This window comes from Nicotiana tabacum, chromosome 1 (assembly GCF_000715075.1).
Source record: "Nicotiana tabacum cultivar K326 chromosome 1, ASM71507v2, whole genome shotgun sequence".
Taxonomy (NCBI): Eukaryota; Viridiplantae; Streptophyta; class Magnoliopsida; order Solanales; family Solanaceae; genus Nicotiana; species Nicotiana tabacum.
Genome location: NC_134080.1, coordinates 38,616,005 through 38,639,760, shown reverse-complemented (window position 1 = coordinate 38,639,760; position 23,756 = coordinate 38,616,005). Strand labels below are relative to the sequence as shown.

Here is a 23,756-nt window from a genome sequence, read left to right as displayed (position 1 = left end):
CTAGGTCAAGTAAAACTTAAAAATATTGACCATTTTTTGTTATGGTGTGAAGTCAAGTATATTTTCTTGTAATTCTTTCTTTAAAATATAACCGGTAGGTAAAAAAAGAGCAAAAATTACAAAAATAACAAAAAAGGACCCAACTATGCACGAAACAAAAGATACTTTTTTGTTTTTCCGTTACTTTTCTTTCGAGAGGTTTGTTTAAACTTTTTATCATCTTTTCCAGACTATATAAAGCAAAACTTTACATATCCAGAGACTTTTATGATACTTTCTTTAATTTGCAATTATATCCCCAAAAGACTTTATCTTTTCATTCTGGTCCCCATATTTTCTGGGTGTAACTGCCCACATGATTGTTGGGTTCTGCAACACTAGTACTACTATATACACACACACAGACACACACCTCCCTTTCGTTCTCATATTTGTCGCCATTTGAACAGTTTTGCCCACTATTCTGAGCAATAGTTTCACGAGAGAGAGAAGCAGAAACAAAATTCAAATATTTTTGTTTGAATCCCAAAACAAACATCATAAATTGTCTACCGCCACTCAACTCATAGGATTATCCTTCTGTCTTGTCTTCTCTGTCTCTATTAGGCAACAGAAATAGCAGCCTAGTGACTGAAGCAAACAGCCATCTTTTTCAAAAAGAAAAAAAAAATCTGTTCTTTTTTCTTCTTTAAATTTTGTTGAAGAAGAAAGAATTTGATTTTATCTTGTTTTTGGTTCTTTTTCATGGACCCATTTGAATTTTTCATCTGTTTGTTCTAGTTGTTGATGTTAAATGGACCCTTCTTTTTCCTCCATTATCTCACCTATAGCACCACCCATTTCTCCAGTTTTTTCAGCAACACCCACATTTTCTCCAGGTTCTCCATTTTTCTTCTCTCTCTCTCTCTCTCTCTCTCTCTCTCTCTCTCTCTCTCTCTCTCAAGGGCTTAGATTTTCTTGGTTTTTAATTTTCAAGATCCAAAATTTAAAAATTGAAATTATGGGAGCTGTCATAGGAGTGCATTTAATGTTAGACTGCATTTTTTAATATATGGGTTTTTATTGTTGTTAATTCTCCTACATTTAATGTATTTGATGTTTATTTTTGCAATTTTGTACTTTATTTTTAGTAGTTTCAGTCATATCTTTTGGCTTTATTTCTTAGATTTTAGTCCATATTTAAACCAAAGGTGTCAACTTTAGCTTTGATTGATTTATATCTATTCATTATATGGAATCAGAGCTTCAAGTTGGGAGTCAGAAACATCATATGGATCAAAACAGGAAGCTGCTCATAGCACTAATTGCAGCCTCTTCTGCATTGGGAGCAATCATATTTTTCATGATTTGCTTCTGGATTTATCATAAGAAGAGATTACAGAAATCTGATTTGGACAGCAGTCATAGCTCAGGTACATTTTTCTTGATTTTCAGATATTCGAGCTGTCGAAACACCATCTTGCAGGAATGCAGGTAAGGCTTCGGACAATAGACCCTTATGGTCCGTCCTTCCCCGACCCCACATAGCGGGGGAGCTTAGTGTACCGGGCTCCCGTTTTTACACTTATGAATTATGATTATGTGATTTGCATATGCCGTGCTTTAATTTTTTTGTCTCAGATATCTTTGTTTTTGATTGTGAAGGTGGTGTGAAGGGGATTGCATTAGGACCAGTTATGTGTAAATTCAATTCTTTGAAGTCCACTTATAGTAGTAAGAAAACAACATCTGTTTGTTTAATGGAGTACAAGACATTAGAATCAGCCACCAACAATTTTCAAGAAAGTGAGATTTTAGGTGAAGGGGGATTTGGATGTGTATACAAAGCTAAATTGGAAGATAATTTGTATGTAGCTGTCAAGAAACTAGAAGGAGGAACTCAAGATGCCATTAAAGAATTCGAGGTACCAACTTTTTTGTTTTCCAAACGATCGTTCTTGCCTTGGCCATCCATCGATTTGTAACTTATTGCTATTTCCTTTTATCTCTCAATTTGGATTTGCAGACTGAGGTAGAGTTGTTGAGTCAAATTCAACATCCGAATATAATTTCATTGTTGGGATATTGCATTCACGGTGATACAAGACTCCTCGTGTATGAACTAATGCAGAATGGATCTCTAGAAAGTCAATTACATGGTAGTATTATATTTCAACAACTTAAGTTAGTATTAAACTCTTGAAAGAGAAATCTTGAAAATTAAACTTGTCATTTTCTTGATTTGATGTGTTATTTTAGGACCTTCCCGCGGATCAGCATTAACATGGCACCACAGAATGAAAATTGCCCTTGATGCAGCAAGGTGAGGAGGGTCTGTTAGAAAGTAGACAAGACCATGTGTTTTATTTAATTTAAATTATTGACATTTGAGTATTTACAAATTGCTACTGTTTGACCAGAGCATTAGAATATTTGCACGAGCACTGCAATCCACCAGTGATTCATAGAGATCTGAAATCATCTAATATTCTTCTAGATTCCAACTTCAATGCAAAGGTGAAAACTTTATTACAATTTCTATTGTATATCTTGATATCGACATTATTGCTGTCTCGATCTGGAATTATGCAGTGTGAGAAAATGGACCCAATCTCCGGTTTCCCTCTTAATGTTGTGTTTAATTTCAGCTCTCAGATTTTGGTCTAGCTGTGCTCGGTGGGGCTCAAAACAAAAACAACATCAAGCTCTCTGGAACTTTAGGTTATGTAGCCCCGGAATACCTTTTAGATGGTATGCCATTCTTAACTCCTTAGCTTCTAATGCAGAAATGATTTCCCTTTTCCTCTCTCCTTTTATTTATTTTTATATGAAAATACTAATTATAATGAATTTTGAATAGAAGTTGAGAGATCATTAGAAAAGTATCCATAAGCATAGAACTTGCACATGTGGCCACAGGGGACAATTGGTAAGGCTGATCATTTGTTAAAGCAAATAGGTATAATTGCAGCCACTTTAATCACTTAAACTCCTTTTATTATGAGGGGCCAGTAATCACTGAGATGTTTTTACATTTAAGAATCATTCCCTTTTTATGGTCATAACTCAATTAAATTAGGGCCCCAAAGAGGATCTACAATTCTGTATTCAGATACAAATAATCGTTACACAAATAGCCGGCCGGATTCAATATTTTACTTTTCCTAGCCGGTATGCATAAATTATGCACTAATTATATACGATCATACACATATTATATATGGACTATGCATATTATACACCCGCCGGCTATTATTAGTTTAACCGATTGGGTGAACAACTATTTGGGTTAATTCTTGTAATTTAATCCAAGTCTAATATCTTATAGGTGGATTCGTTTAATTGTGCCAATTTGGTTTTTCTTCTCTTCTTTTTACCTCCATCTGAAAAAGTTGGCAATTTCTTCTTTTTTTTTTTTACAGGAAAGTTAACTGATAAGAGTGATGTATATGCATTTGGAGTTGTACTTCTGGAGCTTCTATTGGGAAGAAGGCCTGTAGAGAAACTGGCACCAGCTCAATGCCAGTCTATAGTCACATGGGTAAGTATTTAATTGCTCTCAGATCCAATCCATTTTATTGAATATTTCCTCATTATGACACTTATTCTTTTCGGAAATTAAAGCTCAATGCTTAAGTTTTTATGGAAATGCAGGCCATGCCTCAGCTCACAGATAGATCAAAGCTTCCAAATATTGTGGATCCTGTGATCAAAGATACAATGGATTTAAAGCATTTATATCAGGTTTGTCCAAAATAAGCTCTTAGGCTAGCGGCATTCATGTCTAGCAGAAATAACTCTTCCTCACTATTCCTTGCCAAAACTGAGCTAACTTTAACTTTGTAATGTGACATTTAATACTTTGTTACACTTTTATTAGTATTACAAAGAGGTCTCTGGGTAAAGAGGTGTTTACCGCTAGAAAAGCAATCAAACTATAAGTGAATAAAAATAAAATATCTATTAAGGATTAGGCTAGGTTCGATTTTACATTTTAACACTATTCATACAACTTCATAGAGGCTAGCAGTTGGCATCAGGGGTGGATTTAGGGGGCGGAAGGGGATTCATCCGAATCCCCTTCGCCGGAAAATTACACTGTATACATAAGGCAAAATCCGGTTTGTGCCGTTATATATTATATTTTGAATCCCCTTAACACAACCCAAATGTATAGCTCAGTGGTCGACAATGTTCAAAACCTTTGTGAGGTTGCTGGTTCAATTTACACTGGCATATCAACCAACATGCATCAACTGGAGAAAGCTTAATATCCAAAAAAGAACATTAAAATGATACACATGGACGCTTAAGGTTAACTATGATACAAATATTGGTTTACAATAGCTAAAAACTTATTACTTTAAACTACATTAGGATATTTGACATTGAGACTGGTGCTCTCTCTTATGGTGATGTGTAGGTTGCTGCAGTTGCTGTGTTGTGTGTTCAGCCAGAGCCGAGCTATCGTCCCCTAATAACGGACGTATTACATTCCTTAATCCCCCTTGTTCCGGTAGAATTAGGTGGGACATTCCGAGTCACTACACAACGCGTACTGGCGCCTTAAGGGAGCTGATTCTGTCGAAGAGTTACTTTGGTTCCAATATTGATGGTGTCTGCAATTTTCTAAGTTGCGCCTGACCAATTTTGCATCACTTCTTTGCACATTTTTGGCTATTATACTAATGGCAAGTCAAGGAGGGATGTTGGTCTTGCCAGAGCAGAAGGTAATTCCAGTATTCAACCTCAATTTTCTATGTAAATTGAAGCAAGTGAATTTTGATTTATGAAATTGGTGTATATAGAAAAGTCACCTGAATTGTTAATGTATTCACAAAAATTGGATTTTTCATTTTCCGGCTTAGTAAAATTTATTTATCTGGGGATATTTAGTCCCATGGAAAATAATGTGAGAAGTAGGATATTTACATTATAGTTTTTCGTTCTCTTTCCACAATAAGAGAAGTGAGAAAAATTCTCCGTTTAATTTATTGAAAATTTCACGTACCTTATACTTTTAAAAAGCATCACATTAGTCCTTTCACTTTTTTTTTTGCAAGCAGTCTAGTCCTTTTAATTTTTGCTTTGTACTGGTCTAGGCCTTCCACCAATTTTAACCTTTAAAATTTAAAGGAATAAGGTCTAATCATGGTATTTCTCCTAAACAAAAGAAAATAAAGAAGGAAAGCAAGGTTTTAAGTTGTTAGTGTTTATACAAAATGGGAATTTATGAGAGAGATATCCTTCTGTTATTTACGGTATTATTCAAAATCAAACCCATTTGTCATTTCTCAAAATAATAATAAAAAAGTAAAACCATTTGTCCCGCTTTATTGTTCTTGAAGTTTAATTTGAATATCTGTTGCTAAATTTTGTTAGTAATTTTACTTTTACTCAATTTACATATGCAGGAACTAAATATAAAGTCTTCTTATATTAAAGTTGCAGGAGGGACTTTTCCAAATCGGAAAAGGGCCTAAACTAGCCCTATCGTTTGCTAAATGGTTTATAAATATCCTCCGTCCATCTATCCGTTCAAAAAAACACACTCCGTCCATCTATCCGTTCAAAAAAACACACTACGTTAATTCTATTAACAAAAATACCACCGCGACTAACGGCAGAACTAGTGGATCTTTCATTTAATGACATAGCGATTTTTAATTGGGCTACATGACAATCTTTGACTGGAACAAAAAATGAATATTATTTCAACCCATTTACCTTATCCGACCCATTTACAAAAATGGGTAGTATCTATCACACCCATTCCCACTTATCTCATCTCTCCCTTTCTTCTTCTCCGATTGGGACACTGCATACACACAATAACAAATTAATTAAAAAATAGATAAAACCCAAAATCAAATAACTCGAAATTCAAACCAGATTCTGAAATTTCTCCATTCAAACTCAGGATAAGTATTGAAACTCTTAAATGGAAAATCAACAGATACATTTGGGTTGTTAAGTAAGAAGACAAGGATCAGAACAAACCAAAAATGTGAAACAAAAAAATTGAGCCCAAATGCTAAAATTGTCCAAATATATCAATCAAATCTAGAAGAAATATTGAAGCTTTGAAAGGGACAAGTAACGGTAAGAAGACAAAAGAGCCACGAAATAACAGAGAAAAACAACTACATATAACTGATACAAGCACACAAGAAAATTGAAACTAAGGTGCTAAAAAGCTTGAAATTATCACATTCTAGGATAAAGATTGAATCTATAAAAGATAAAATAAAAAGTAAAAGGTTACCTTTGGGATGTTCATAAGAAGAAGAAAGGAGGACAAAGAGCCATGAATTGCAGATGAAGTGAAAGCCAAAGCCAAAGCCATATTTTCAAACACAATGAAAGATTTGTTTCAACAAAGAAACACTAAAAATTCGTAGTGAGATGAGAGTGGGTGTACTGGGTGATAAGGAAAAAGAGAGGAAAAAAAAAGCAAAGAAAATAATTAGGCGGGTCAAATAAATAGGGTCGGACCGGGTAAATGAGTAAAAATAAGACCCATATTTGATTCTTGGTCAATAATGCCATGTTGCCCAATTAAAAATCTCCACGTCATTAAACGAAAGATCCACTAGTTCTGCCGTTAGTCGCAGGGGTATTTTTGTTAATAAAATTAATGTCGTATGTTTTTTTGAACGGATAGATGGATGGAGGGCATTTATAAACCATTTAGCAAATGATAGGGGTAGTTTCGACCCTTTTCCGTTTTTAAATCTTAGTAAAAGTTCACTTATAGCTTGTTTGACCAAGCTTCTTTTTGGTCAAAAATATTTTTAAAGCCAAAAGTGCTTTCTTTTATATCAAAATTAAGGCGTTTGGCCAAGTTTTAGAAGGAAAAAATTGCATTTGAGTAGGGCAGAAATAGTTTTTGAGAAGCAGGAAAAAATAGCTTCTACTCAAAAGTACTTTTGAGAAAATTATACTTAGACGTACTTTTAAAAAACTTGATCAAACACTGATTGTTGCTCAAAAATGCTTTTTAAATTAATTAGTCAAACACATATTACTTTTCAAAATAAACTAATTTTAGCAGCTTGGCGAAACGGTTTATTAGTCAGAAATGAATAATGACAAACATTTTGAGATAGGAGTATACATTACCCTCTCCAGACCCTACTAGTAGGATTTTATTGAGTTGTTGTTGTTGTATTTTGAGATAGGAGTATTATGCTTTAATCTGTAAATCTATATTAGGTGTAAATTCAAACATAAATAAAAGTATAAAGCCCAAACAATGGACAATGATGGACTAAAAAAAATCACGGTGTGTCAATAAAATATATAAATATTATGAAATAAAAGTAATTTAGTAAAACATGAACAAGAAATTAAGACAATTTAGTAAAACATGAACAAGAAATAGAGATAGAGAGAAAGGAAGAGATTTTCTTCTTAAATTGTGTGTATTTTTCTATCTATTACAAGACCTTTATATAGGCATGAAAAGTGAAGAAAATATGTCATGGAATATGTCATTGAACATTTGAGAGAAAGATCATGGAGGAAGAGTAGACACCCACCATATTTTGATTTTTATCATAACACTCCCCCTTGGATGTCGATAAATAATGTGCCTCGTTAAAACCTTATTAGGAAAAAAACCTATGGAAAAAAAATCCTAATGAAGGAAAAAGAGTACACATATTTAGAAATACGCCTTTTGGTTGCGTCGTTAAAAACCTTGCAAGGAAAACCCAATGGGACAAAACCTTGTAAGGGAAAAAGAGTACAACGCGTATTAACTCCCCCTGATGAGATCATCAGTTCACATCGTTGAGCCTTGGTATCCCAATCTTGTACACTAGTTTCTTGAAGGTTGACGCCGGTAGATATTTGGTGAACAAATCAGCCATATTATCACTTGAACAGATCCGTTGCACATTAATATCACCATTCTTTTGAAGATCATGTGTGAACAATAATTTAGGTGAAATGTGCTTTGTCCTAACTCCATTATGAATCCTCCCTTTAATTGGGCTATGCATGTTGTATTTTCTTCATACAAAACTGTGGGTAGTTTATCACACTTCAAACTACATTTGTCTCGAATAAGATGTATAGTAGACCTCAACCATACACATTCTCAACTTGCTTCATGAATAGCAATTATCTCAGTATGATTAGAAGAAGTACCCATGATTGATTGCTTAGTCGATCGCCAAGATATGATAGTGTCACACATGTAAACACATAACATGTTTGAGATCAAGCCTTGTGTTTGTCAGATAAATACTCCACATCGACATAACCAACAAGATCGGTATTGCAATCATTGCCATAAAATAAGCCCACATCGGTAATCCCCCTTAGATAACGCAATATGTGCTTGATTTTATTCCAATTTCTCCTTGAGCTGAACTATATCTTGCTAAGACATTAACTGAAAAAGTTATGTCATGCCTTGTAGTGTTAGCAAGATATATTAGCGCACCAATTGCATTAAGATATGGTACTTTAGGACCAAGAAGCTCTTCATTATTTTCATGAGGTCGGAGTGGATCTTTATTTATATCGAGTAATCTCACAACCATCGGGGTACTTAATGGATGTGATTTATCCACATAGAAGCTCTTTAAAATCATTTTAGTGTATGTTGATTGAAGGACAAAAATTCCATCTTTCATATATTCAATTTGTAGACCAAGACAAAATTTTGTCTTTCCAAGATCTTTCATTTCAAATTCTTTCTTTAAACAGTCTACTGCTTTAGGAAGCTCTCCGAGAGTTCTAATGATATTTGAATCATCAACATACATGGCGATTATAACAAATTCAAATCCATATCCTTTTATAAGGACACAAGGACAAATTGAATTTATACCCTTCTTTCAACAAGTATTCTCTCGGGCGATTATATCACATGGGCCCTGATTGTTTCAATCCGTATAAGGATTTTTGAAGCTTTATTTAATAAATTTCTTGGAAACCTTAATATGCTCCACGACAATTTAAATCTTTCAACGATATCCACTATACGCATATCAAGTTTTTCATATATTGCCAGATTAAAACCTGAAGTGACTATATCTACTATAAGAGAACATGTCTCCATATAATCAATGTGAGGATATTTACTAAGTTTCTTGTGCCACAAGTCGTCTTTATGTCTATTGACTTGAACCTTTCGCACAAGAACACATTTATACCTCAATTGACTTTATACTTTTAGGTGTTGGACTATCCGTCCAACTTTACATTTTTCAAGTGAAGTCAATTTCATTGCGTATTTTTTATTTGGCCAATCTTTTATCTATCCAAATTTCATGATAGATTTGAGCTCAAGATCCTCGTCAATATTAATAATATTGAGCGCTGCATTATGTTAAAAGTATCGTCGACGATCATTTTATATCGGTTCAATTATTACACAATAAAGACATAACTTATTGAGATCTCTTTATCTCATTATTTTCAGGTACCTGAGCCTCTCACATGAGGTCTTACGAAGTGTTATGTCGTGGTGCTCTTCTAGAGCACTTGCCTCCTTATTATGACCATTTTGCCCCTCTCCTTCTTCAAGGAGTTTTATCTTTGGAACCGATTGGTCTGTTATACTTCATGCGTGCCATAGACTCTGTCCCTCATGGACTTTATTCTATTTGGAGCATTAGCAGCTGAAATGTGACATTTAGCTTTGGGTCAGCAAATGCGTCTGGCAATAATTTGTAAATGAATTATCACTTGAACTTCAAGTTTATATTTTCTTGTACGAGGATCTATATGTATTCATAATAATTCATTTCACGTATCACTTTCTCAGCTGCCCATTTTCTCCCCCTAATGTTGGGATCACCAACACATTTCCCAACCATCTTTGGGAACTCATCTTTGTGCATTTTGGTGGCATAATTAAATCATATAGCACATCCATATTTCTATGTAGAAATTATTTGGTTCCTGACCTTGAACCGATTGTGATAGGGAGAAATTTTTATAACTTGGCTAGATGCGTACAAGTGCTGATGTATATTAAATAATAAATCTCATACCAAATTTCGTTTTTTGGGAGTTATGTTATCATAACCAATGATTTAGCTATAATTGGAGGCATACAATTTATGCTAAACCAACTTGGATTTAAACTAGTATTATTAAGATAAATCATCATAATTCATATTCTGGAATTGTGCTCTAATAATTTGAGCAAGCAATCTTGCAAAAACCAAACTGCAAGTTGATAACAAATGCACATGTGACCATAAAATAGATGCATCTATTAAAATCATATAATAGTAAACGATCCACATGGCAGGTGACTGGGCCCATATATATATCACCTTTTATTCCTTCCATATATATATATATATATATCACCTTTTATTCCTTCAAGAAATCAAAGGATTCAATCCCAACCTTTAACTGGTATATCATGAGAATAAGCAGCACAAGAGAATTCTTGAAGAATCTTCTATTCTTCAATATGTGTCAATGTAATTCTTAATTAATTTTTCGCATCATAATTGAATCGATATGGTCAACCGGTCATGCCAATTAATATTTATTTTAATAAATCTCTAGTTTACTTGTGGCATATGATTCCAGCATCATGCTTATATTTGTGTAGTACAAATAGAAAGAAGATCGGGTAACCTTTTATATTTACCTGGTATGATTATAGAAATATGAAGATATTCAATCTTCCTTTCATTTATAGTCTCAATATGCCAATCACTTTGACTTATATATTTGAAACTCAAAAAGTTTCTTTTGAGACTTTACAATATCAATGTCATGAATAAGTTTTTCATCCGGGTAGTAACAAATTAGTTTTTTCGGAGTTCTTAACAACTTTTGTACTACAAGATCTTTTATCATACCATTCATATGGCAAATGTCTCCTTCACGGAGAAAATTATATCATAATAAATTGTCATGGTCAAAATCATTATAAGCAAAATCGTTTCTTGCTTTAATTTTGCCTTTAATAACTTTTATAAAGCATGACAAAATAATATTTGGCATATCACATGTACGCGACCAATGATATATTCATGTAACCACACCATAATATTTATTCTCTTTAGTTTACTCAAACCTTCCTTAGAGGTGAGTTGTGTGGTATTCATATAATAATGAATTGCATATCTTTATTCATTGCTTTTATCACATATTGCCACATTTAACTTTAGAAATGAGTTTGTATTCTCAATGCTTATCATAAGTCACATTTTCTTCAAGGAATGGATCATAATCAGCGACATATTTTCATACCAATTTGATGGTAAACATTGCCTTCACATTTTGAAGGACTATTTTGAGAACCCTTATTGTTCTCCTTTTATAATCATAGTGATGATTATTATTATTTTGATAGTTGGAACGCCCACGTTCATTGTTCAACCACTTGTCTTCATTGAAACTTATTATGCATTCTTATCACATTCACTTCAAGAATGGAGCAAATCAAGTGGGACAATTTTCATGCCTTTTCATGAAAAATATATTATTTTTCTTTAGTCATCATTATATCATCAATATGGTACATTGGGACCAAAACCCAATGTCTTACCAATATAAAGGCATGTTAGGCCATAATAAATTGGGACTCAAACCCAACTCTTATAATTATGGAGCATCAGGACTTGATCCCGATGTCTTATCCTCAAGTAATGGCATAATAGGCTAAACAATATTGAGATTCATTCTCAAGCCTTAATTTCAATCACATGCCAAGAAAGTTATACACGACTAATTTGCAACTTAGCAAATCAAATTTGCTTTCTTAAATAAGTGTACAAATCTCAAATCAGCGTAAAGCTTTATTAATTATTTGTAGCATCTATATGAAATACAATTGTTTGTAGTCAGAATATTTCTTCTAAATTCTATTAGAGTTTAAAAGGATCATAAAATCATTGTCATAATATTTATTGAGCCTCTCTCAAAAATATTGTTGTTTTCGGGGTATACCCTACCTATTGGATTTGATTTAACGACATGACTTCCCTTCACTCAATTCAACCAAACAATTAGTGAATAAATTTATCAAAAGTATATCATATAGGTAACAACACATATATAGTACTAATACATAAATTCAGCATTTATATTACCTGAAAAATGACATTATAGGTAACAACTTACCAGTTGTAGCTTGTGCATCATTCATATAAAATACTTGAAAATGGTAAGTCAGTAGCAAACATCAAGTAGGTTATGGATACTCAAAAATACCTCTTCTAGTAGTCATACTAATCATTGTTTGCTTTCAAATGATACGACATAAATTATGAAGTATATTTTCTCAATAGCTGGTTTGTTTTCCAAACTTCAAAGAAGTAATTAATCAACCTAGATAAAGATGTGAAGTATTTCTTGTTTTCTTCAAGATGATTTATGCTTTTAATCAGTATGACCTATTTTATTTTATTTTTTATTACTTTTTTTTTGGTACTATATGCAAGTGTAAAAATCCAAAAGGAAAAAAAATATTCATCCAAGTAAAAGAAAATGTTTAAAGCGGCAGGACGGATTGAAGATAATTAACACATAAATATGCATAGGACAATTTATATAAAATATCCTTGGTTACCATGACATGCATCATATCAACAATTAACTGCTACTATGATTTTCACATATAGAACTTCGAAAATTTTATTCCATTCATGTGATATAAAAGATGTAATATTAATATGTGCTTATGCAATACAGGTGTAGTACGAAGTTGTGTGCATATGCGATTTTAAAGGAATGACAAGTATAAGATAATCATACCTTCTTACATTTCATTACTTACCATATGTAGTTTCTCTTTACATTTAACCATGTGATGATATGTATGGCTTCTAATTGTAATCTTACCGGATGTAGAAAAAAATTTGTAGATATATATATACAATTAGTTAGAGACTCGTGCTGATAACGTATTATGAAATAAAAGCAATTTAGTAAAACATGAACAAGAAATAAAGACAATTTAGTAAAACATGAACAAGAAATAGAGATAGAGAGAAAGGAAGAGATTTTCTTCTTAAATTGTGTGTATTTTTCTATCTATTACAAGGCCTTTATATAGGCATGAAAAGTGAAGAAAATATGTCATGGAATATGTCATTGAACATAGAAAATAGGTCATTAATCATTTGAGAGAAAGATCATGGAGGAAAAGTAGACATCCACCATATTTTGATTTTTATCATAACAATAAACATATTTTAATAATGGACAATGATAGCTTTTGTGACAGGTGACCAAATTAGTAGTGCGAATATGTGATCAACTTTGGATACCAAATTTAGAAAGTAGAACTTGGTTGGACAACAACCCTATCTCTTTTCATTTTTAAAAGTAAACCTCGACGGCGATGGATCTTGATAAATTTAGCTTGTTTTAAATTGTTTTTAGGTTTCCTATTCTCATCTAAATATTTTTCAAATAAATATCTAATGTTTGAAAGTTTGGTGAACTGCTATGCAAAGTAAAATCTTAAAAGCTAAAGAATGCACGAATTGAAGAGCCTCATTCATAAGCACTCTTTGATTTTTGCTATAAAGCAATAATACTTAAACTTTTTATCCTGGATCCATTTCATTAATTTTTATCATATTTTATCGTTTAACATAATTTTTAGGTAACTTTATGAGAAAATGAAAAGAAACAAGGGTGCAGTATAAGACTAGGAAATGTCCAACTATTTGTCTAATTCTTTTCTTACATATTTCATAAGTTGACATCTTAAATTTTTCGTCAAATCAAATGATAGTCATATAAAATGGAAGATAAAGTATTTTTTGTGTCAAGTAAGATGATGTCATATAAAATGAAAGATGTAACTTACTATATTTTGGTCCGATGGAAAAGGAAAAAAAATAGTATAGCAAGTGTATACAAGAAAGTCTAAATTATTAGTGTATATGGTCAAAATCGGGCTTATCCCTTTTTGTGCAGCTGATCGAGGGAGGAGCATGATAAGTTAAGGATTGACTTCGATTTATATCAAACTGTAGTGCAGGGTTAGGTTGTCAAGCTCGAGACCACGAGACCGATTGAGATCAAGACCGACCAAAACCGAGACCGAATGAGATCGAGATCGATCAAGATCGGGACCGAATAAGATAGAGAACGAGGGAAGCTTACTGGGTCGAATAACGGAATGACAAAATATCCGCAATCGAGCGAGGATCACGGCGCAAATCTAGGCGCGTATCAAGAAAAGGCCGATTAATAAGCCAATCATGACATTTCGTACTGTATTTAGAATTGTACCAAGAATAGGATTCCCCCACTATATAAAGAGGGTCTGATAATTTGTAAAGGACATCATATTCACATTATATAAAACAATACATTCTCTTTCTCTTAAGCTCCAAATATTCCTGTTACTTTATTCATACTTTCTGGCAAAATATTCACTTGGTTCGAGGGCAACCCAGCTCAAGGATCAAAGTTATACGTTTCATTTGGTTTGCTTTATTCATATTTGCAGTTAATTTCAGTATCTATTTACGTTTTCTCACAGTTTGTGCTAAGTAAATCACGTGTCCTTAAAACCATAGTAGAAATTTAATTGTTATCCGTTTTTAGGGTAAACAGTTTGGTGCCCACCATGGAGCTAATGATAATATTGATTGCCTGGTACAAATTTTCGTAACACACACTATTTTACGCTTGTTCTTTGAAGTGTCTTTGATTACAGGATTAAAAAATATCAAACTCTCAGTCAATATCTCAACACATTGACAATGATCTCAGCCACCATAGCGAGAATGAGAACATTGCACTAGGAAATGTTGTACCCCCTGCTGGGCTCGATGGAGTTCCGGTTGTAGATCCGATCGACGTCAGTTCGCATGTAGCTATCAATGGAAATTTGGCCGTCGATCCAGAAAGCAACGTTCGTGGAGGTACCCGATCAGCTGCGTAGAATGCACATGGCGGTGAAGATGGCGGGATTAGCCTGCGGGTAATCTTCAAAATATTGCAGGCCCAACAGGTAGCAATAGCTCAGCTCCAAAATCAGAACCAAACGACAAGCAGGGTCGAACTCGAGCCATCCCAAGAAGTTATTCACAAGGTCGAATCGGCTTCAAGAAAATCGAACGAGAAGGAATTGGAAACCAATCCTGCTATTATAAAAATACTCAAAGAATTTACAAAGCGGATCGAGACAGGGAAAAAAAAGATCGAGGAAAATGATAAGAAGGTAGAAACCTATTACTCCAGGATCGACCAAATCCCAGGGGCACTACCGATATTGAAAGGACTAGATTCTAAAAAGTTTGTACAAAAACCTTTCCCCCAAGTGCGGCTCCGAAGCCAATCACCAAGAAGTTATGTATGCCTGAGATTCCTAAGTATACGGGACGACTGATCCAAATGAACACGTCACCTCATACACGTGCGCCATCAAGGGAAACAACTTGGAAGATGACGAAATTGAATCCGTTTTGCTGAAGAAATTCGGGGAGACTCTATCGAAGGGTGCTATGATATGGTATCATAATTTACCGCCTAATTCTATTGATTCGTTTGCTATGCTTACAGATTCTTTTGTATAGACACACGCCTGACCCATTAAGGTTGAAACAAGAAAGCCAGACCTTTTCAATGTAAGGCAGAAGGACAACGAGATGCTTAGGGAATTCGTGTCTCGATTCCAAACGGAATGAATGGATTTTCCACCGGTCACCGATGATTGGGTTGTTCAAGCTTTCACTCAAGGCCTTAACGTTCAGAGTTCGATACCTTCCTATCAGTTGAAGAAAAACTTGATCGAGTATCCAACTGTCACTTGGGCCGATGTACATAATCGATATCAGTCAAAGATCAGGGTCGAGGATGATTAGTTGGGGACTCCTTTCGGGTTCGTTTATTCTAACAGGCCCGTGGATAGAATTAAGAAGGATATCAACCGATAACCAAGGTTGAATAGAGATCTATATCAACCATATAACAGAGATCGTAGAGGCAGTGGGTCTGGGCGAAACTTTGCACGGAATAAGAGGAGAAATGATCGAGGTCAAAGTTCACGGAGACTCATGAGCAAGGGTGGTTTCGAAAGGGATGTCGGTCCCAAAGAAGCGCCATGATTGTCGGAATATAACTTCAACATAGATGCATCCACCATCGTATTAGCCATCGGACGTATCAAGAATACTAGATGGCCTCGACCTCTACAGACCGATCCGGCCCAGAGATATTCTAACCAAATATGCAAATATCATGGCACCCATGGCCATACAATAGAAGATTGTAGGCAGCTAAGGGAGGAATTAGCCCGATTGTTCAATGAGGGGCACCTTCAGGAATTATTAAGCGATCGAGCCAAGAATCACTTCAAAAATAGAGATCCCAGCAGACAGAAGGAGCAATAAGAACCACTGCACGTGATTCACATAATCGTTGGAGGGGTCGATACTCCTCAAGGACCAATATTAAAATGCACTAAGGTGTCGATCACAAGGGAGAAGCAAACTCGGGATTACGTATCGGAAGGAACCTTGTCTTTCAATGACGAGGATGTAGAAGGGATCGAAAAACCCCACAACGACACACTTGTAATATCTATACTTATGAATAAGAGTCAAGTTAAACATGTTTTAATTGATCCAGGTAGCTCGGCCAACATAATTTGATCTAGGGTCGTAGAACAGCTCGACCTACAGGATCAGGTAGTACCCACGACCTGAGTTCTAAACGGCTTCAATATGGCATGTGAAACCACCAAAGGCGAAATAACTTTGCCAGTAAACGTGGCTGGGACCATCCAAGAAACGAAGTTCCATGTGATCGAGGGCGATATGAGGTATAATGCCCTATTCGGGAGACCGTGGATCTATAACATGAGGGCAATGCCTTCGCCCATTCACCAGTTTATAAAGTTTCCAACGCGAGAGGGAGTCAAAATAGTCTACGGGGAGCAACCCGCCGCTAAGGAAATGTTGCCATCGACGAAGTGATACCGATATCGGTGCTCTCATCAATGAAAGGGTCAAGTTCGAAGGGAAAGCAGACGGTTAAATAACAACCACATACATCGGCTTCGACCCAACCAGGGGATCAGGGGACTTACGAGGATGATGACTATAGGTTACCTCGATCCTTCATATCCCCAATGATTCTGACGCCTCAAAATCAAGGGTCGAAGAGCTGGAACAAATCATACTGATCGAGCATCTGCCCAATCGAAATGTATACCTAGGCACGAGGTTAACTCTCGAGCTCAGGAAAAAACTTATTCAATTTCATATAGCTAATATGGGTTGTTTTGCCTGGTCCCATCTCGATATGACAGGGATCCCACCGGAGATCACTACTCATAAACTGAGCTTGGACCCGAAGTTCCGCCCGCTGAAACAAAAAAAGAGGGCTCAGTCCGAGGTCAAACACATTTTCATCAAAGATGAGGTAACCAAACTTCTCAAAATAGGATTCATCCGGGAAGTAAAATATCCCAAATAGTAGTCCCTAAAAAAGGAAACAAGCTTAGGATGTGTGTAGACTACAGAGACCTAAATAAGCCTACCCCAAGGATTCTTTTCCTTTGCCTAACATCGATCGCATGATCGATGCCATGGTCGGCCACGAGATCCTCAGTTTTCTCAACACCTATGATGGGTATAACCAAATATAAATGAACCCGGAGGACCAGGAAAAAACTTCATTCATCACTAAGTATGGTACATACTGTTATAATGTAATGCCAATCGAACTAAAAAATGCTGGTGCAACCTATCAACGCCTAGTAAACCGAATGTTCGAAGAACAAATAGGGAAATCTATGGAAGTTTATATTGATGACATGCTAGTTAAGTCCCTGCGAGCAGACGACCATTTGAGACATTTGCAGGAAACTTTTAGTATACTGAAGAAATACAACATGAAGCTCAACCCGGAGAAATGTGCATTCAGATTCGGGTCCGGCAAGTTTCTCGGATTCATGGTGTCGAATCGGGGAATCGAGATCAATCCCGATAAGATCAAAGCAATCAAATATATAGCGATAGTGGATAATGTGAAGGCCATACAAAGGATAACCGGGCGCATTGCAGTGCTGGGTCGATTCATCTCGAGATCGTCCGATAAAAGTCATCGATTCTTCTCGTTGCTGAAGAAGAAGAACAACTTCACATGGATCCTAGAATGTCAACAAGCTTTAGAGGAGCTTAAGTGATACTTGTCGAGCCCGCCGCTATTTCACACACCGAGGGCAAACGAACAACTTTACTTATATCTGGGAGTATCGGAGATAGCGATAAGTGGAGTCCTAGTCCGAGAAGAACAAGGTATGCAAATCCCTATCTATTATGTTAGTCGGACCCTAGGTGATGCCGAAACTAGATATCCTCATATAGAAAAGTTGGCACTCGCTTTGATAAGCGCTTCTAGGAAACTAAAACCATACTTTCAATGTCATCCCATATGTGTTGTAACAACTTATCCACTTCGAAATATTTTGCATAAACCCGAACTTTCGGGGCGATTAGCCAAATAGGCCGTAGAACTCAGCAGGTACGATATTGAGTATCGACCCCAAACTACCATCAAGTCTCAAATCTTGCCAGACTTCGTGGTTGACTTCACATCGGCCTTAGTTCTTGAGGTTGAAAGAGAATTATTAGTCAACTCGGGTACATCTTCGGGGATATGGACCCTCTTTACAGATGACGCTTCGAACATAATGGGGTTCAGACTCGGCATCATGTTGAAACACCCATAGGTAATGTGGTTAGACAATATATTAGAACTGTAAATTTGACTAACAACGATGCCAAATATGAGGCCATGATTATAGGTCTAGAACTAGCCAAAGACTTGGGAGCAGAGGTGATCAAAGCCCAATGTGACTTCCTCCTCGTCGGGAATCAGGTTAACGGAAGCTTTGAAGTTCGAGAGGAAAGAATGCAAAGATACTTGGATAAGCTACAAGTAACTCTACACTAATTCAAGGAATGGACTTTGCAACATGTGCCTCGAGATCAAAATAGTGAAGTCGATGCCCTCTCAAATCCAGGCTCGTCAGTCGAAGACAACTAACTCAATTCGGGGGCTGTCGTACAACTCATGATGTCAATGGTCGAAGAAGGCCACGGCGAGATAAACTCCACAAGCTTGACATGGGATTGGAGAAACAAATACATAGAGTATTTGAAGAATGGAAAACTTCCTTCAGATCCAAAGGAATCGAGGGCCCTGCGCATGAAGGCAACTCGATTTAGCTTGTCCGAATATGGAACCTTACTCAGAAGGATATTTGACGGTCAGCTTGCGATATGTCTGGGATCGAAAGATATCGAGTATGTTTTGAGAAAATTCCACGAAGGCACATGTGGGAACCACTCAAGTGCCAAATCACTGGTTCGAAAGGTAATCAGAGCCGGCTATTACTGGATTGATATGGAAAAAGATGCGAAGGAGTTTGTGCAAAAATGTGATAAACGTCAAAGGCATGCTCCGATGATTTATCAACCCGGGGAGCTGCTGCATTAGGTTTTATCCCCATGGATGTTCATGAAGTAGGGAATGGGCATCATCGTCCCTCTTCTATCGTCACCAGGTAAGGCTGAATTTGTTTTATTTATGACTGACTATTTCACTAAATGGGTTGAAGCACATGCCTATCAGAAGGTCAGGGAGAAAGAAGTCATCAACTGCATTTGGTACCACATCATATGTCGATTCGGAATACCATCTAAAATTGCATGTGACAACGAAGTATAGTTTATCGACAGTAAGGTGACCAAATTTCTCGAAGGCCTCAAGATCAAAAGGATTTTATCAACGCCTTATCACCATAGTAGGAATGGGCAAGCCGAATTGACCAACAAGACCATAATACAAAACCTCAAGAAAAGGTTGATCGATGCCAAATGAAAATAGAGAGAAGTCTTGCCCGAAGTCCTTTGGGCGTATCATACAACTTCGAAGTCCAGTATCGGGGATACCCCGTTCTTTTTGGTTTATGGCGCTGAAGCATTAATACTGGTCAAAGTTGGGGAGCCATACATCACATTCTGATATGCGACGAAGGAATCAAATGATGAGGCCATGAATACGAGCCTGGAGCTATTATATGAATGACGTGAAGCTGCCTTTGTCCGATTGGCTGCCCAAAAATAATGAATCGAAAGGTATTACAATCGAAGGGCCTACCTCCAATATTTTAATATCGGGGACTTGGTACCGATGAAGGTCACATTAAACACCTAAAATCCAAATGAAGAAAAATTGGGTCCGAACTAGGAAGGGCCGTACCAGATTCTCGAGATCACATGGAAAGGATCCTAAAAGCTCGGAATGATAGACGGAGAAAAACTACCGAATAATTGGAACGTAACTCATCTCAAACGATATTACTGCTAAGGTATGACCCAATTTCAATTCTTTCCATTTTTTGACTAACACTTACAGGTTATCAACAAGGAGCGGAACAGAGCCTTTAGGTTTGAAAGCACGCGTTGCACTCTTTTTCCCTTGAATTATTTTTGTCCCAAATGGGTTTTTCGGCAAGGTTTTTAATGAGGCAACAGTGGATCGTACTACCTTAGAATTGAAGGTCGGTCACGAATTAGTATCAAAGACTGTGTTTATAGTATCCGAGATTTCTCTACAATCAACCTCGAATACTGGGGGGATGACCTCGGATATCGAATTGTTCTAGCAAGGAAATTATTTTGAATTGAAGGGGTCTTAATAGGTAGAATTTATTGTAAGGGCGAAACAGTCAAAAAGAACAGTACCCACATAGATTGCCTGAGCCCTGACATAAAACATGTATGCATATGTGATTATTTTTGACAAGAATAAAGAGAAGTACTTTCCTTGAAACTATTTAATGTCTTGGAAAAATTTTCCACTTTACAACCCCATACTTTCGATCTATTATGGAAACGAGCCCAAGGGCCGACTGCAACCGGAGTTCGGATGATCATTCCAACACTCTGGGACTGTCGTCCATAAAATAAACTCAAACAATCGAACCATTGAACATCGAGGGCATAAAACCTCTTAGACAACCCTCGAATTTTAAAGGCCACGACCATACCCACTTGGGAACTGTGATCTTAGGCAAGCGTTGATAATTTGGGAAAGCGAGCTCACTGGGATACACCCAAACTAAACGTCTACGAACAATTTAGCACGATTCGGAGACTTCCGAAATCCATAACAAAAATAGGCCTTTGAAAAAAGAAAAGATTCTTTCACAACCGGTTCTAAAGGCTACATTTAGCAGAATCTTAAAATTAAGATATTTTCGGGAAAAACTTCAGTAACATTGAACCCCGATAACGCCTTAACCCATAAAGGCAATAAAGGCAAGGTTTTGTTCGAACCATCGAACACAACCTCATTATTTCATGTTAAGGTATTACAACCTTTGTGAACACGAATGATAAAACAAAGGAAAAAATTTGAAAGCCGAAAAGGGTAGAAAGCCTTATATATGTATTTAAACGATCGTTTTACAAAGGCCAGATTGGCCAAATACAAAATTTACAAAGGCCTAAGGGCTACTTTCACTTCTAGTTCGAGAAATCACTGTCACTCGACTAGAAAGCCTAAGGGCTACTGTTAGCTTTTATGAATCCACCAAACTATAGAGCACCTGATCCTTTATGAGTTTCTACTGAGAATACTTAAGAAGTAGTAAGTAAAAGAGACAAGAGATTTTTACGTGAAAAAATCCCACACAAGGGACAAAAAGCACGACCTACACTTGTAGGCTTTCAACTTCACTAACTTGTAATCTCACTATTACAAGCCACTTTGTAATGACTCTATTACAAAGGCTTCAACTTAGCTAACTTGTGATACTCTTACCACAAGCCACTTTGTGACTCTCTAGATACAAAAACTTTAAACTTATGACTAAACCTAATCACAACATAAACTCAAAAAGTTTACAGAATTTGGGTTTCCTAAAACATAGCTTCTAAGAAAGCAGGATAGGAGTTACAATGAAGAACAAATAACAAGATTACAACTAAACTACGAATACACATAAACTCATTGTGAAACTGATCCTTTAGTGGAGTTGTCTTCTTGTTCTTGGCACACCCATGACTTCAGTTCCAGATGAACACTTTAATGCTTGAGAGAATATCACTAAATGTGCAAGTCAAGTGTGTTGTGCCTTGCATCAGGTTGTTATACTGCAAAAGACATCACAATGGTGATGTCAAATCTTTGTACACGTTTCTTCCCAATGAGAAATGACTGTTGCACTGTCGCGTGTACAGTTGTGGACAGTCACTTTCTGCAGTTGCGTTCCAGCTGTATAGTTGACTTGTACTTCTGTCAGAGAACTCTAAGGGACCAGGTCCCTGTTGTGTTCCTCTTTGTAACAGTTGCGGACAGTCACTTTCTGCAGTTGCGTTCCAGCTGTATAGTTGACTTGTACTTCTATCGGAGAACCTTAAGGGACCAGGTCCCTGTTGTGTTCTTCCTTGTGGTTGTTCACTCATTTGCTGGAGATCAGACTGGACATTGTTCATTTGAAGCATATACCAGGTGGGTCAGGTTCTCTATTTGGTTCTTGACAATAAGTTTGTTAGATCATCAAAACATAAGAAGCATAAGGCAAAGACATTGAAAACCCATCAGCTACCTTATTTCGTTTTTGAGCAGGCCCTCACTCGACCATTAAGCTTGAGGGCTACATAAACTCAAGTTCAAATAATCATTCGGGGTCCATCAATTAGAAACGATCGAGGGAAAGGCTTATTATCGGTCCTCTCCATCCCAAACCTTGGATCCTCGAACACAACTTCATAATCCTATGCTAGGGCGTTTTAACCCTTACATGAAATAACAAAAAAGACAATATATTCAGAAGCCATGGAAGGGAAAAAGTTTCATATATTCATCAAAATCTTTTTACAAGGGCCATATGGACCGATCAAGAATTCTTTTCAAAGGCTGATCGGCCTCAACATAAAAGAAAAAATCACAAAGCCTAAGCAGCATGGTCCTTATTAGAGGAAGTTTCTTCATCCTCAGAGTCTTCTACACCAGATTCCCTCAGACTCTCAGAGTCTTCCTCAGGGAAAGCCAGTTTTCGAGCCTTTGTTTCTTATACTCTGGAAATCTTGATTTCAGCGAATATATCGAAACCCTGAACACGGGCTCCCTCGAGAGCCTCCCTTCGAGCTTGACACTTCTCATAATTCACCATACTCTTGGAATGTACTTGGGTAACTTAGACATCGACCTTGTATTGGGTAGCATTGGCTTCAGCCTTGGTGTTGGCCACTGCCGCCTCAAATCTGGCCACCTCGAGCTTTTTGGACAAGTTGGCTAAATTGGACTGAAACTCCTCAATTTTCTTTGCATGTACCGAGGCTTTCTCTCTTGCAGCCTGAAGCTGAGACTCGGCCGACTCCATCTCTACTTGGACGAACCCTTTTTTGAAGCTAAGATGTCCATACACCCCTTGAACTTTTCAGCCTCAGCTTGTACTTCATCTATTTGCCTTTGAAGGTCCTTGATCTGTTCGAACCTTTGTCGAACCTGCAGAATCAGATCGTTAGTTATTATCTCCAACTCATCTTCACTATCATGAAGCACTTGGAATACCTGCTTGGCTATCTCAGCATGCTCATCTCAAGCCTTCACCAAATCTGCTTGAAGCTTCTCACTAAGAAGCTTGTAGGTATTGCATTTCTCAGTGAGGCCCTGAACCTCAACCTTGAGCTCCTCTCGGATTCGAAGGAAAGCCTCATGATGTAGCTCCGAAGCCTACAAGTAAGGAAGAAAATGTTAGAACTATCTACAATTCAAAGTTTTAAAAAGATAGTGGAATGGCCCTGGAACTT

The 23,756-nt window shown here is 36.5% G+C and overlaps 1 protein-coding gene across 1 annotated transcript; it reads left to right on the top strand.

The window, feature by feature from the left end:
* Positions 1 to 373: 373 nt before the first annotated feature.
* LOC107818307 (putative receptor-like protein kinase At1g80640) lies at positions 374 to 4,887 on the top strand. The gene is made up of 10 exons (XM_016644297.2): positions 374 to 878; positions 1,242 to 1,412; positions 1,645 to 1,904; positions 2,006 to 2,138; positions 2,239 to 2,302; positions 2,400 to 2,496; positions 2,628 to 2,730; positions 3,402 to 3,520; positions 3,634 to 3,723; positions 4,403 to 4,887. Exons 1-10 carry the CDS (start codon positions 794 to 796, stop codon positions 4,547 to 4,549), a joined length of 1,269 nt encoding a protein of 422 aa, XP_016499783.1. The 5' UTR covers positions 374 to 793; the 3' UTR covers positions 4,550 to 4,887.
* Positions 4,888 to 23,756: the final 18,869 nt, after the last annotated feature.